The 15929-nt window shown below is 45.9% G+C and overlaps 1 protein-coding gene across 1 annotated transcript in view; it reads right to left on the reverse strand.

Moving 5' to 3' along the window:
- The window catches only part of LOC127313239 (ent-kaurene oxidase 2), a 53040-nt gene extending 38614 nt beyond the window's left edge, over positions 1-14426 (reverse strand). The window contains exons 1-8 of the mRNA XM_051343792.2: positions 14156-14426; positions 11892-12052; positions 11179-11340; positions 10929-11069; positions 10544-10798; positions 10288-10446; positions 10012-10206; positions 9257-9887 (exon numbers count right to left, since the gene is read on the reverse strand). Coding sequence (XP_051199752.1) covers positions 9567-9887; positions 10012-10206; positions 10288-10446; positions 10544-10798; positions 10929-11069; positions 11179-11340; positions 11892-12052; positions 14156-14309 — 1548 coding nt within the window. The 5' untranslated portion in view covers positions 14310-14426 and the 3' untranslated portion in view covers positions 9257-9566. Of the gene's footprint in view, positions 9888-10011; positions 10207-10287; positions 10447-10543; positions 10799-10928; positions 11070-11178; positions 11341-11891; positions 12053-14155 lie in introns of the transcript that reaches the window.
- Between the last annotated feature and the right edge of the window lie 1503 nt (positions 14427-15929).

A 15929-nucleotide genomic window follows, 5' to 3' on the forward strand; every position in this document is an offset into this window, starting at 1 on the left:
CAAAGCAATAAGATTTTTGACGTGTACACTATATTTATAATTGTTAGCTTCCGATTTTTATATTTGGCGAGGTATTAGTGTACCAAGGCGAAATATTTCGGTAAGTCTAGTTTGTCTATATTGTACGTATTTTGAGACTTGAAGGCGTTGAGCCCCCGAGCGTGTCGAAGAATAAGAAGTATATCTCTACTATCTTTATTATATTGCAGCACCGCGAGCCCGCCTCATTAAAAACCTTTCCGGCCCCACTCGGTGCCCCGAAAAGGAAAAGAGTGCGTCTGAAAACTAGCGGGCGTTTCAGTACATTGTATTTTTACAGAGAAGGACTATATTTCAACTCTAGGCGTAGAACCGCCTGAGCTGCGCTACGTTCCAGGGGTTTTTCTCGAGAGCCCCTGTCTTCTTGTCCTTGATCCTGTATGCGCCTCCGTCGATGACTTCCGTGACAACGTAAGGCCCCAACCATGGTGATTCGAGCTTCTCAGTACTTTTTTGATTTAACCGCAAGACCAAATCCCCAACTTGAAAAGATCTTGGTCTTAACCGTCGACTGTGGTAGTTTTTGAGGTCTTGCTGGTATTTGGTGACTCGTGAAAGTACTTCATCGCGAGCTTCGTCGAGTGCGTCCATATCATCCTCCCGAGCTTTTTGTGATGTTTCTTCGTCATACTCTGTTACTCTTGGAGAATCATGCTCTATTTCAATTGGTAGTACTGCTTCGGCTCCGTGGACGAGAAAAAACGGAGTTTCTTGTGTCTCCGTATTTGGTGTTGTTCGGATGCTCCACAAAACACTTGGCAATTCCTCTGGCCAAGTATGTCGAGCTTTTTCAAGCGGTCCTAGCAGGCGCTTTTTGAGGCCGTTGCAGATGATACCATTGGCTTTCTCGACTTGTCCGTTAGTTTGCGGGTGCCCAACTGACGCAAAGTGCAATTTAATGCCTACTTCTGCGCAGTATTCCTTGAATTCCTTGGATGTGAAGTTTGAACCATTATCTGTAACAATGCTATGAGGCACCCCAAACCGAAAAACGAGGCCTTTCACAAACTTTATTGCCGACGCTGCATCTGGTGAATTTATTGGCTTCGCTTCTACCCACTTGGTGAATTTGTCGACAGCGACCAGCAAGTACTCATATCCTCCTGGCGAAGCTTCGTGCAACTTTCCCACCATATCAAGTCCCCATTGGGCAAAGGGCCACGACAATGGTATTGGTGTTAATTCCGCCGCTGGAGAGTGAGGTTTTGCAGCAAATCTTTGACACGCGTCGCAAGTTCTTACTATTTCCTTGGCATCCTCGATTGCTGTCAACCAATAGAATCCTGCCCGAAAAACTTTGGCTGCAATAGCTCGACTACTTGCGTGGTGGCCACATATTCCTTCGTGTACATCCTTCAGAATTATTCTTCCTTCCTCGGGTGTGACACACCTTTGCAGAACGCCTGAAATACTTCGCTTGTATAACTCCCCCTTGATCACTGTGAAAGCTTTGGATCGTCGAATAATTCGCCTGGCCTCAACTGGATCGTCGGGTATTTCTTTCCTGAGGATATATGATATATACGCTTGCATCCAAGGAACTTCTACCATCATCACAAGTTCTTGGTCCTCTTCATCCTCCGTGGTTTCTTTGAGGGGCGCCGTAGTTTTTCCTTCCTTTGCTTTTTTCTGCACCTTTTTCGGTTTCGTGGATCTCTCCGCTATTTCTTCCCAAAATACTCCTGGCGGGATTGGGAGGCACTGCGATCCGATGTTTGCGAGAACGTCGGCTTCATCATTGCTCAATCTACTGATGTGATTTACCTCACACCCATCAAACAGCTTCTCAAGCTCATTGTACACCTCCTTGTATGCCATCATGCTATCATTGACTGCGTCACATTGGTTCATAACTTGCTGAGCCACCAATTGTGAGTCGCCAAAGATTTTTAGTCGAGTTGCACCGCAAGCTTTCGCCATCTTCATCCCGTGTATCAGGGCTTCATATTCTGCTTCATTGTTGGATGCGTTAGGGAACGTCATCCGAAGGACGTATTTCAACTTGTCGCCTTCAGGTGATATAAGTACTACTCCTGCGCCAGCTCCTTCTACTCTCTTGGACCCATCGAAGTTCATGGTCCAAGTTCTCGACAAATCTGGGGGTCCCGTGTTTTGTAGCTCCATCCACTCTGCAATGAAATCTGGCAGAACTTGCGACTTGATTGCCTTTCTTTTTTCATACGTGATGTCCCGAGGGGAAAGTTCTATTCCCCAAAGGGAGACACGCCCTGTAGCTTCTGGATTGTTCAGTATATTTGAAAGAGGTGCTTCATTGACTACTATTATCGGGTGTGCCGAAAAATAGTGGCGCAACTTCCTTGCCGTTGCAATTACTCCATATGCTAGTTTCTCGCATCGGGTACCGCTGTTTGGAAGGCGATAAAACTTCACTGATGAAATATACTGGCCTTTGCACTCCATGGAGTTTTCCTTCTTCTTCTCTTTCAACAACTAGCACCGTGCTAACCACTTGGGGCGTGGCTGCAATATACAGCAGGAGAGGTTCCTTTTCCTTTGGCGCCACCAAGATTGGTGGTGTCGAGATTGTGCGCTTCAAATCCTCGAAAGCTCTGTCGGCCTCTTCATTCCACTGGAATTTCTCTCCTTGCTTTATCAGAGCGTAAAATGGTAACGCTTTTACTCCCAGCCTGGCGACGAATCTGCTCAAAGCTGCGACTCGCCCAGTTAGCTGCTGTATTTCTTTCAACTTTGTTGGCTTCCTCATTGTTACGATAGCTTGTATTTTGTCGGGATTTGCTTCAATCCCTCTTGCTGAAACTAGAAACCTCAGAAGTTCTCCTGCTGGAACGCCAAAAGAACACTTCGTCGGGTTCAGCTTGAGGCAGAATTTGTCGAGGTTGTCAAAGGTTTCCTTGAGATCCTCGATCAGCGTTGCCCCTTTCTTGACGTTATGACGACATCGTCGATGTATACTTGCACGTTTTTCCCAATCTGTGTCGCCAAACACTTCAGCATCATCCTCTGATATGTTGCTCCCGCGTTTTTCAGACCAAAGGGCATTGTTCTGTAGCAAAACACGCCATAAGGTGTGATGAACGCTGTCTTTACTTCATCTTCTTCTTTCAATCTGATCTGGTTGTAACCAGAATATGCGTCCAGGAAGGAAAGACGTTCACATCCAGCCGTGGAGTCGATAATTTGATCGATCCTCGGGAGGGGAAAGTGATCCTTTGGACAATGTTTATTGAGACACGTAAAGTCGACGCACATGCGAAGGACCTTAGTGTTTTTCTTCGGCACCAACACAGGATTTGCTACCCATGTGGCTTCTGTGTGCAACTCCTTGATAAAACCAGCTTCTCGTAGTCGATCGATTTCTGACAGCATGGCCTTGCGGTTTGGTTCCGAAAAACGCAAGGGTTGTTTGATTGGTCTCGCTAGTGGATCCAAGTTTAGGTGGTGCTCGGCAAGTTCCCTGGGTACTCCTGGCATGTCAGCTGGACACCATGCGAAGATTTTCTAGTTCTTACGGAGGAACTCGACGAGCGCGCTTTCCTATGCGAGGTCCATGTCGTTTGCGATGGACGTCGTCTTTTTCGGGTCTGTCGGGTGAATCTGCACCTCCTTAGAATTTTTCTCGGTATTGAAAGTTGATTCTTTATTTGGCCTTCCAACGTCTGGCAGCACGTCGTAGTCAGTCATACTCCTTGACGCCAAATACTCACCGCATCCCGAAAGTTTCTGATATCCGATGAAAATCCTTATCGCACTTATCGGCTAAGGCGAAGCTTCCTTTGACTGTGATTGGTCCCTTCGGTCCAGGCATCCTCCACAACAGGTATGTATAGTGTGGTACCGCCATAAATCTAGCATATGCTGGTCGTCCCAACAGAGCGTGGTACTGCGACGGAAAATCCACAACTTCAAATTCCAGCTTCTCGATTCTATAATTCTCTCGGGTTCCAAACTGAACGTCGAGATTGATCTTCCCCAATGGATAACTTGGTTTCTCCGGTGTGATACCATGGAACCTCGTGTCTGTTGGCTTCAAGTTTGCTAGGGATATGTTCATCTTCCTCAATGTATCTCGCATACATAAGGTTTAAGCTGCTGCCGCCATCTATGAACACTCGAGAGACATCAAATCCCGCAATAATCGCTGGTAAGATAAGTGCTGATCGCCCTGGTCGAGGAACTTGCTGCGGATGATCTGCTATGGTGAAGCCAATATCTTGCCCGACCAATTAAGATACTCGATTGTTGGTGGAGGCATTTTTTCTGCCATGAACACCTGTCGTGAGATTACTTTCGAGCTCTATTGGATGGCCTTCCTTCGAATCATCGACACCGCTCCGTTGGAGTTAGGATCAACGTAAGGTGGTGGTGGAGGTGCTGCCGCTATTCTGAGCTGATGTCGATTATCTTCTGTAATCGCGGGAGGAGGTGGCAAGTGAATCTCGCTCCTGGGTTCTCGAGGATTTCTCTGTGCTGCCTGAGCGTTAGCGTGCTCTGCCCACCATAACATTGCCTGGAAATTGCGACAATCTTTCTGCAGATGTCTGTTGTCTTTTTCCGTTGCTGTCGAGGAAAAAGTGCATCTGACACGGCCCATTCATCATCTCTTCAGGAGACACGAAAGGCCTCGGGAACCTAGGCCCGCTATTTTGCCTGTTGTTTCGAGAATCGTCTCTATTATCGCCTCGCTGCTCATTGCTTCTCTGATAATCATCTCTGTTGTTTCCTCCTGTGTTTGCCCGAAAACCTGCCGAAATTTGTCCTGGAGCATCATAGTTCAGGTACTGCCGAGGAAATCGTCGCCTCGGTTGATAATTTCGACCACGGTCCTCCTCTGGCGACCTGTGCCGTTTGTTGTGGACAGCATCTTCTCCATCTGCCCATCTGTTTGCTATTTCCATTAACGTGGATACTGTCTTTGGGTTGGTCCTTCCCAAGTCCTCGACAAAATCTCCACGCCTGATTCCTGCGACAAACGCATCTATCGCTCTCTCGTCAGATATATTTTCTGCCGAGTTTTTGATGATGTTCCACCTTTGGATATATTTTCTCATTGGCTCGTCTGGCTTTTGTCGACATGCTCTCAACTCCTCTAACGACGCAGGTTTTTTGCACGTGGACCTGAAGTTCTTGACGAACACGTCCTCGAAGCTTTCCCAACTGTCGATAGATCCTGGAGGGAGTTTCTTTATCCAAGACCGTGCGGCTCCACTCAAATGCACCTGGATGCTTTGCATAGCTGTTGCTCTGGTTCCTCCTGTGAGTTTCACCGTCTCGAGATAATCAACTAGCCAATCTTCTGGATCTTGAAGGCCGTCGAATTTTTTGAAATTATCAGGCAATTTGAATCCCGAAGGTACTCGAGTTTTTCGCACTCTCCTCATGAAGCACGGCAAACCGCACATATCCTCGTCGTTTAACTCTGGGGACTGCCGATGTTCTCTTCTGCTTTGTCGCGCTCTGTCGACCCTTGCTTGTGCTGCCGTATCTCTTGCTCCACTTGGTCCTTCAGGAGCTGCTGCTGCTGCCGCAGGTCGTGGACTATTTTGCCTTGCTGTTCCTTCGGGAGGTGTTGATACAAACGCCGTCCCCATGGCTCCAACTCCTGCTATCACCATGTTGTAAAGTGTTTCCCTTGGATCCCCTGGAGGTGGTTTAGATGCGAGGATAAAAGCATGTGTCGCCATATACCCAGCCTCTGGTGTCTTAGGGATGATGTTTCCTCTTGTATCTATCGACATAAAGGACATGTCGAGGTTTTGGACTAGGTGCTCTCTTTCTGCTTCGGGTATGTGTTGTAACCTTGATCTTGCTCTGTTCCGAGCTTCCCTGTGGCTATCACCCGAAGTTCTAGATTGTCGACTCAACTCTGCCCTTCTCCTGCTGGATGCAGAAGCTGCCTCCTTTCTTCTGTTTAACTCAGCTGCCTGTTTTTCCAATTCTCTTGCAGCTCGTGCGAGCCTATATTGATATGCTTGTAATTCCTCTGGCGTGGCTGTGGTGGCCATTGGTTCTGATCCATCCATAGCTCTCGCGGCTCTATCCCACGCTGCTTGCGGGAGTCGAACTCTGTGTCGCGGCCGGCCCGACGTATTTATTGACCAGGACTAGTCTCATATCGGAGTGATCGACGTATGGATTTCCCAGATCGTCGAAAGCCTCAGATGTTTCCTCTTGGTCATTGCTTGGCTCTCCAATGACATAAATCTGATGATATTTTGTGTTCAGATCTATGTTGGGTTTGGTGACACCATCGTTGAGATTGGTGAAGACCTTGCCCACTGTAGTAGATTTGTCGATGAAGTCGTAACTGTGGACACTGCTTGAGCCATCGCTTATATATGAGTCCGCAGATGACTCAAACGACATGTCGCTGAAGATCTTGGCGAGTTTCTCTCTTGCCCTTATGCTGATGTAGCGTGACGACGAAGTTTCTTCTTCTCCTGATTCGGTTGACGATGTATAGCTTGAAAAATCAGAATCGACCGCCGACGATCCCGACGAAATCGGAATTTCGACACGATACGATCCTTCCTTCTCGACGCGAAAGCGAAACCTTCCGAACGTCATCTCCATAGGCTCCGCCAGATACGCATATGCATCCAAACGGGAGGGTGGGTGAGGAACAAAATCGACAGGACCAGCAGCGATCTGTTTACCTCGATCCATTGCGTTGCTTGCAGTTGATGATGTCGAAGATCTTGAACGTGCCATCGAGATCAGATCCTTACGCCTCTAGTTCCCACAGACGGCACCAATTGACAAGGTATCAACTTGTCAATGCCTATGGATTGTAGGCTAGGGTTTAGTTGGAAGTAGAGGGCAAGTAGATCTCGAAGGTTTCAGCCGAAAAGTACTCGACGATTATGAAAACTAGGGTTTGTAAACAATAATTCGATGATTTCCGCGTCCCTCGACTCCCCCTTATATAGGAGGCGGAGCCGAGGGATTCGTGCTGTACAAGTTACAAAGTCCGGAAAGGTTTCTAACTCATCCCGTAAAATTACAAATAAGACTTTCTATTACAACTCTAGCTTTCCTTAATAATATCTTGGGCTTCCGAATCTTCTTATTCTTCGGGTAGTGGGCCTTCAGTAAACCCCGGGTACTATCTTCGGCAGGTCCATTTGGGATGCCTATGTCAGCGACACCGCGCGTGATGTGTGGAAGAATATCACCGGCCTATTCACCGACAACAAGATCTAGTGCATCACCTTCCTCCAGAAGGTGTTCTTCGGCCTCCACCAGAACGATCTCTCCCTCGACGCCTTCTGCCTGCGCCTCAAGACCATCTTCGACGAGCTACGCGACTTGGAGTTTCCGATCACCGACTCCCTCCTCCTCTCTACGCTCGCGGCTGGTCTCGGCGAGGATCTCAGCCACGCCGCCTCCAACCTCATGCTTCTCACCACGCCGACCTACGAGCAGGTCATGGCCTACCTTCGTCACGGGGAGCGGTGGCTACAACATCTGCATGCTCGTGCGGTTCACACCGCCTTCGCTGCTGGCTTCCCCCGTGGTGTGCCCGCGCCCTCGCCAACAGCGCCCCCACCCCACACCCCGGCTCTGCCTCCCTCCTATCCGCCCCAGCCGCCGGCTTACCAGGCCCCTCCTACCACGGGCGGCAACGGCGGCCGCCAGCGTCGACGCGGTCGTGGCGGCAACAGAGGTCAGCGCACCGGCGCTCCTGCCAACCCGCGTCCTCCCCAGTAGTTTGCGCCATCGCTGCCCTGGACCACGTGCCACAATCCCTGGACCGGCGTCGTCCACGCCTACACCATGCCGGTGCCTCGGGCCCCGCACCCCGACATCCTGGGGCCCAGACCAGCAACCCACCAGGCGTTCTTCGCGGCACCTCAGTATGGCGCCCCTCCGATCTACACTGTTCCCTCCTTCAACGGTGCACCATCGACGCCGCAGGTCGACCCCGCGCTGTTGCACGCCCTCCACTGCGCCCCCAACACTGGCGCATACGGTGGCGGTGGTGATTGGTTTGTAATATCCCAGAATATAGGGCTAACGAAGGGTAGAACTAGAAAAGGGATGTGCATTTCATCGCAAAAAAGGAAAAAAAATGCGCTTTATTGTCTAAAACCTAAGAAGGATAGAGGTTTCTCTCTCATTGCTATTAGGGTTAGGGCGAAGAGAGTGTGATGAATTTTGACATGACTTCTTTTGAAACTTAGAGTTTGGGAGATGATTTGAATTGTATTTCAAATAGAATTCTTTGTTGGAGATATGCCCGAAAGGCAATAATAAAGTAGTTATTGTTATATCTTAGTGTTCATGATAAATGTTTACACCCCATGCTATAATTGTATTAACCAGAAACATTAATACATGTGTGTTGTGTAAACAACTAGAGTCCCTAGTAAGCGTCTTGTTAAACTAGCTTCTTGATTAATAGATGATCATGGTTTGCTGATCATGAATATTGGATGTTGTTAATAACAAGCTTATATCATTGGGTGAATGATATAGTGGACACACATCCATAATAAGTGTAGCATAAGATCAAGTCATTAAGTTCATCTTGCTATAAGCTTTCGATACATAGTTACCTAGTCCTTCGACCATGAGATCACGATAAATCACTTACACCGGATGAGTACTTTGATTACATCAAACGTCACTGCGTAAATGAGTGGTTATAAAGATGAGATTGAGTATTCGGAAAGTATGAATTGAGACATATGGATCAAGAGTGGGATTTGTCCATCCCGGTGACGGATAGATATAGTCTGGCGCCTCTCGGTGGAATGTCATCTAATTAGCTTGCAAGCATGTGACAAGGTCACAAGAGATGGCATACCACAGTACGAGTAAAGAGTACTTATCGGTAACGAGGTTGAACTAGGTATGGAGATACCGATGATCAAACCTCGGACAAGTAAAGTATCTCGCGCGACAAAGGAAATTGGTATCGTATGTTAATGGTTCAATCGTATTTGGATTTTTTTTCCTACGTTGGGTTCTCTAAAACTCATATCCAATTCATGTATACCCGTCCATATAAATACGGTATCTATACTTTTTATATGTGGTGCCTTTTCGGTAAACATTGCATCACGCAGGCACGTGACGGTATGAGTACGCCATACATACGGGATTTGCTCATGCAAGATAACGCGGGCCTTATGAGCCTCTAGAGAAGATCTATAGGGTCCTTGTTTTTTGATTCCTTGTTTTTTGATGCACCCACGGTTTTGTCAAGGAAGGAGCACCGGAGCAGAAGTGCATCTTCACATCGTGTAATCATTCATTATCAAACACTCGTGTTCATTGTCAAACACTCGTGTTTCTCCGCGCGCCTCCGTACCAAAGATAGTCAGCAACTCTTACTTTTGCTAAAACCTGCAAGGAAAGTACCGAAGGACAACGACCAGTAGCAAAGGAAATGAACAGCTCTCACACTATTTAGTATTTAGTACTCATTCAAACCCACGACTAGTATACTATTCTTTGATACTACTATTCTTCTCAAGAGTTCAACCAGTTCTTCACTTCTTCTCACTCACCACTCCATTACCAAACCACAACAAACAAACGCTTCACTTGGTTGCTGCTCTCGGCGAGATGTGCACGTGCAGCGGGTGGAGCTTGAAGCTGGTGAGCTGGATGGTGGTAACGTTGTCCTCGTCGCCCTCCTTGAGCCTCCACGCGAACTCCTGCACGAAGCGTGCGATGGCGGTGCACGAGATGGTCGAAGCCTGCAGGGCGCCAGCGCAGACCCTCCTCCCGCCGCCGAACGCCATGGTCTTGAACAAGTCCGCCTCGTCGAACCTCCCGTCCAGGAACCTCTCCGGCCTCCACGCCTCGGGATCCTCCCAGTCATTCTTGTTCATGTTGCACCCGTACAGGTTGATGATCATCTATCACAAATAAGTTAAGCAGCTATTTCAGAAATCCGTGTGCGCAGCGGCCAAAACTTCATTTTTATGTTGTCATTATGAGTGTTCATGTAGCGATGTCCATGCCATTGTAGGGTTCAGTTACCTCTGTTCCGGCTGGGACGTCGTAGCCAGCCAGCTTGGTGTCCTCATGGACGAACCTCGGAGGCACAAGCGGTACCGGGGAATGATTCCGCAGCGTCTCGTGGAACACAGCGTTAAGGTACGGCAGCTGACGCAGGTGATCCTCCGTGACCGTATTGTCGCCGCACACCTGCTGGATCTCCTGGTACAGTCGGTCCTGTTGTGCCAAAGCTATTTTCTGTTAACAGTTTGGTTCCGGCAAGAAATGCACACCGTAGAGAGAGAGAAGGGAACTTGCCTGTATTTCTGGGTTTTTGGCAAGCTCGTACATAGCCCACTCTGACGTCACCAAGGTAGTATCCGCAGCCTCGATGATTGCCTCCCACACCATCATCGTCAATTGCTCGTCTGTCAGCACGTTCTCTGCTACCAAAAAGTCCAAATAGGATACCTTTGCCTGCATATATACCAATTTTATCTCGTCAAGATGATAAATGAACACAGACAAGAACTGATCAAGATAAAACAGTTACAAACTATGTTTAGCTGACCACCTCGCCGCGCTCAATTCTTTTCTTCTGCTGGTTGACCAAGGCTCGCACCACCGCGGTTCGCCTGGATTCTGTGGTAACAACTGTTGTTTCGAAGCTCTTGTTTGGAACCCAACTGAGGTATGGGAAGAAATCCCTCCAATCAACCTCAATTGCGCACATCATCATGTCGACCACAGTGATCTGGTAGATTTCTTCCTTTGATATCTCCCTCCCAAACTCCTCAACATAGACTGAATTCACATCCTCGCCTAAGCTCTAAAATTGCAGTGTGCATTGTCAGTATTGCAAATAATAAACAAATGATCTGAAGATTGGTTCAAATCATGAAAATGATACTGGTGACAGTATGGACGAGCACACCGTATCATGATGTTTGTAGATTTACCTGAATCAAGGACAGGCGAAACAGCTCTTCCTTGAATACTTCTCTAAAGTTTAGAGGAGAATGTGGGTCGTCAGTCACCAGTGTACGGAAAGTGCTTAACATGTTATCCATCATCGTGTCTCTTGTGTCCCGAAATTGCTTCTAAATGTTTTGCAAGGATTTTGTTGTGGTACATTAGTAAATTGAAACTGTAAACTTATACAGGAGGCGGCAACTATTTGTGTAATTTTGGAAATGTTAAGACTTGTACCTGAGCAGCAGAACCCAACATGCCAGCCATAACTAAACGCTTCACCATTTTGTGGAAGTCATTGTAGTCACTCGTAGCAACCATCGCTTTATCACGAGTCAGCACTGACAATGCTTTAGGTAGCTTTCGAGTAGATATGGATGAGAATTTCGCAACCATTGCCTGCAAATATAGGACATAATGTATGTTCTTGTAAATTTATATTCAAACATGAAAGTTTCTGACAATGCTGATGTCATTACTCTGTTCTACATCGCAGCCAATATCAGGAAGAACTATATCCATAATTTGTGTATTAATCTGGTCTAGTTTTTAACTTAGTTGGGTAATTTTTGCGGAAAAGAGATGAGTTCGTAACATGTTTTAATTGGTTTTTATTTGTGAGAGAAATCATTAGAATCCATTATTTATCTCCAACATGAGAAAAAAATAGGTGAAATAACAATCAGGTTAAGCTTAAATTTCACGGTGAAAAAAGAACTCTTCTAGCTAGATTTGAATTATTAAACTGTAACTTAATAGATAAAATTGCTATGATAATGTCAACAAAAGCATACATAGTAAACAGGAACTAGGTAATATTAAAAAAAAATCAGTCAGAACACAAAGGCTAAATTTCCACAATAATCCAGATGTGCAAAAAAAGATATCTGGAGTACAATAGCAAAAATAGTGTCAAGTGAATTTAAGATAAATGAATATTTCGGCATTACCTCCTTGGCTACTTCTGCTGAGTTGAGCACAGCTACAGATGAAGCCCCAGTCTTTATTGTGTATATTGGCCCATAAATTTCGGACCATTTTGCAAAGGTCTTATGGGGCTTCTTTTCTTTCAACTGGTGTAGATTTCCAATAAGCGGTAAACCGGGAACAGCTACATGACAATTAAACATTTGGTGTCAGACGAGGTAATGCTTTTATTGTTCTTTCTTAGGAGACTTAAATAACCTCAGATTATCAAAAGGAGATAATTGGTGAACACTAGAATAACCCAGATCACATATAGGTCAGCGTGTATCAAGAAAATTCCAGCCATCATATTTGCGATATAAACTTATTTATACTGCGATATATGGGGGTAAAACATGTTATGTTCAGAATGTTCCTGTTTTCAAATCCACAGTAGCTGCCTGTAACTTAATATAAACTAAATAATTGAATTGTGCTCACATGCATAACATGCATTGTGCAGACATAAAGCAGGGAACATAAGTTGTCAAATTTCTATTTTCTGAATTGTTCTATCAACATGATTTGAAGATCTACTGTGACAGACAAAGGAACATCTGGACTCATTGTTTTTGCAGTTGCTATACGAGAATCAACACCCTTTAGGCCGATAGTAAGTAGTAGGAAGCTGTAGAAACTGTGACAGTCTTTTTTTAAGAGCAACCGCAGGAGCTGTGCCTTTCATTAAGAAGAGAGAAAACCAAACATGTTACAGAGGTAGCAAGGGATGCATTCCATTTCATTCTTTCCCCCCAGATAAACTTAGTAGTTTTTCTAACGTATATATTTGATCAAAAAAGACTCCACAGACATTTTTGGAGGTTGGAACACAAGAAACCCAAATGAATTTAGCTGAAATTCATGTTATTGCAATTTCCATAGGAAAGATGGAATTTCTGTCGTTCCACAAAGGGCATAAATTTATCCATCGGACTACGCGTGGAAACTCAAGACTGTCAAGTGCGTGCACAAATACATGTGGAAATGAAGAAACATGTTAATTTGTTTCTTCCGGTATACTTTTCTTGTGTTATTCTAAGAAAGCTACTGGCATGTCACAACTGTGAGCAGCTCAGGGGTGTAGCTATATTTCCTATACCTGTTCTACAAGAATGTAGAAAAATAAGTGAAGCAATCTTTTTATGACAGTAACATCTCAATGCTTTGCTTTCAGTCACTTGTTTAGGTTTCCTTTAGAGAGCTTATGAAGCACTTTTCCTTGTGAAAGTGCCAACCGGATTGCTCGGTGCCCATGTATGGGGACCAAACGGGATATAGACTTGGATTGCAACAGAAAAGGAGCTGCTTAGAATAGTGGGAAGTAAAAGTGGTCGCGTGATTCTTCATGTCGGCATGTTCTTATCCGCAGTACGTTATATGTCTAATGAACTATGGCTAAACTTGTAAAAATTATATATATAAGAAATAAACTAGGAGGTATTCAGAAATTTACCAAAACAAAAACTATTAAGTATTCGAAGGTTATTCCCGAATTAAAAAATAGCACGCACACACAATCTAAATATAGGTCATCATGGGAAAATATCAGCTCGAAACAAACTGATATCCATCTAAACCACGTGTAAAGATTTGAAAAGTTTTAATTCTAATGTACAATTACTTACTTGAAGGGGGTGATATTACGTACATAGGCCTCTATAATTTGTCAAGACCGCTATTCGGTAAAAGCATTCGAAATGTTACATCTGAGTTTTATCTTCAAACAATGTACAGGCTTGCAACGTATGGTATAGTTTTAGAAAGTTATAAAACTATATTACATAATTGCTTTCCAAATCGGATTAGGTTCGTTTTCCCCTAATAAATATACCTACGTACTGTATCTGAACAAATCGGAGACGATTACATGACAGCCTCTAAGACCGCAAGGAAAACGTGGTTTATCTGAGGCCGATGGCTGATCAGGATGATGCGATTTCATAAAAAAAAAAAAACATTTACACTCCGCCAGCTTAGGATGCTCTGGAATGAAACACGATTAATCTGAAGGAGGCTTCTCAATCCAAAGGAATAAAATCTGGAAAAGGGTGAGTTATTCGGTGTGATAGGTCCGAATCGATGGTGGGCTCCAAACAGAGGGGGGGGGGAAAGGAGAGAACCTGTGGTTTGAAAGGGGACTGAAACCGAAATACCACAGCATCCAAAAAGGAAGCAGAGCAATAACAAGAACATGGCAAGATCGATCGAACGAGTGCATTTCGAGGAGACTAGGTGAGACGGTCGTCACCTGGGGGCGCGTTGGAGCGCTCCTTGTGCCCAATCCCGACGATGCCGGCCTTGCCGGCGAGCGTGGCGGCCGCGGCCAGCCCGCCGACGGCCGCGGCGGCCGCAGCCACGGCGCCCCCGCCGCTCGCGGGGAGCATGGTCAGCAGGAAATCCATCGGTCTGCTCGCGTGAGGAACCTCCGGCCGTGCTGGGTGGTGCCGGCTGCGGAGCAAGGGGTGGGGTGGGAGGAGCCGAGGAGGGAAGGCGGGCAGTGGCGGTGCGGCCTGCGTGTTTCGGTTTCGGCTTTTTAGTGCTGGCGAGAGACGAGACACGGAAAAGCGACAAAGGTCCCGCCGCAAGGCATATCAATGCGTAGCATAAAGAATCGACTCCCGATTCGCCAAAAAATAAAAATAAAAATAAAAGTTGGCTCCTCCCAAAGAGTGAAAACGAGCTATTCACCGGGTGACCGTGTGCACGCTTAGAGCAACTCTAGCGCACATACCTTAACCGCAAACTGCTTCGCCGCCTTGCTCAAATCCAACCCAACCGGCGGCCGATTCCGACGAGCACCGTCCGATTTTACCAATCATTGGCCGGATTGTGCTAGAGTTTTATCGAAATTTGGTCAGACTCCGGCGAAATGTGGTGGCAGGAGGTGAAGTTTTTTCAATTACCAGCGGGTTCACCGTATAAAAGTTAGCCTGCAAACACGCCTTTGAAACTCTAAGTATGAAGATCGCGAGCTCGTATGCAGGTTGGCCTATAAAAAAATTTACGGGTTTGACCATTTTGAGGTGTCTGATCTGGCTAAAAAAATCGTCCAAACCCTCAAAACTGGCATGTAAATTTACGGGTTTGACCAATTTGCGATGTCTGCTAGAGTTGCTCTCACGCGCGCGGAGCTCAAAATTTTACACTTTTTACTAAGCTTTTTAAGCATATATTTACTCATATTGTCACTCGTTTCATGCTCCATCTAGATACAGCCATGCCTATTTTGCATACTTATGAGTTCTTATTCACTTTTTCATACAAGCTTTGCACATTTAATAGTTTTAGTATAATTTTATTATGTTTCCCTTTTCTTTGACATGCGTGTAGGTGTTATGGATAATCATGGAGAAATGGAGGCAAAAGGTACCAAGAGAATACAATATGATAGAATTATAAGGCTTAGCCAAAAGTGATCTTTTTTCAACACCTTATATTTAAGTTCTGGAGGCCATGGTGTTGTAGCCCTCGTCCATATGAGTTCAACTAGTCGAAGAACACCTAAATCGGAGTCCATATGGAAAAAATGGCGAGCAAAATACAAAAGCATCTGCAAGTTTAGCGACCATCGGGCACGCAGACCCCGTCCGTACCATCCATCCGTACTGGGCTCCGCTGGCTTCGTTTCGTCAAATAGGACAACAGTTGTGAAGGCCCGATGTGTATATTCGTCCCCGAGCTTCGTTGGTTCGCGAAACCGACCTCCATCGCGTATATAAAGAGCGGAGGAGCCTAGGAGGAGGCATCATTCATCCACGCCCTAGGGGCGGAGCCCTGCCGCTCCGCCGCCGCCTCTCCATAGCCGCCGCTCCATCAACATATCCACCAACACAGAAGAGGAGGAGGAGACTAGGTTCTTGAAGGGAAACGCATCGATCTCCATCATCATCATCAACAACATCTTCACCATCGATCCCCTTTGTATACTTGGTTGTAATTCAAACTCTATTAGGATTTGCACTTGTATATAATTATACCTTCATATTAAATTCATAGTATTGTCATGATGTTGATCCCTTTAT

The sequence above is a fragment of the Lolium perenne genome, chromosome 7, assembly GCF_019359855.2.
Source record: "Lolium perenne isolate Kyuss_39 chromosome 7, Kyuss_2.0, whole genome shotgun sequence".
In the NCBI taxonomy this organism is placed as follows: domain Eukaryota; kingdom Viridiplantae; phylum Streptophyta; class Magnoliopsida; order Poales; family Poaceae; genus Lolium; species Lolium perenne.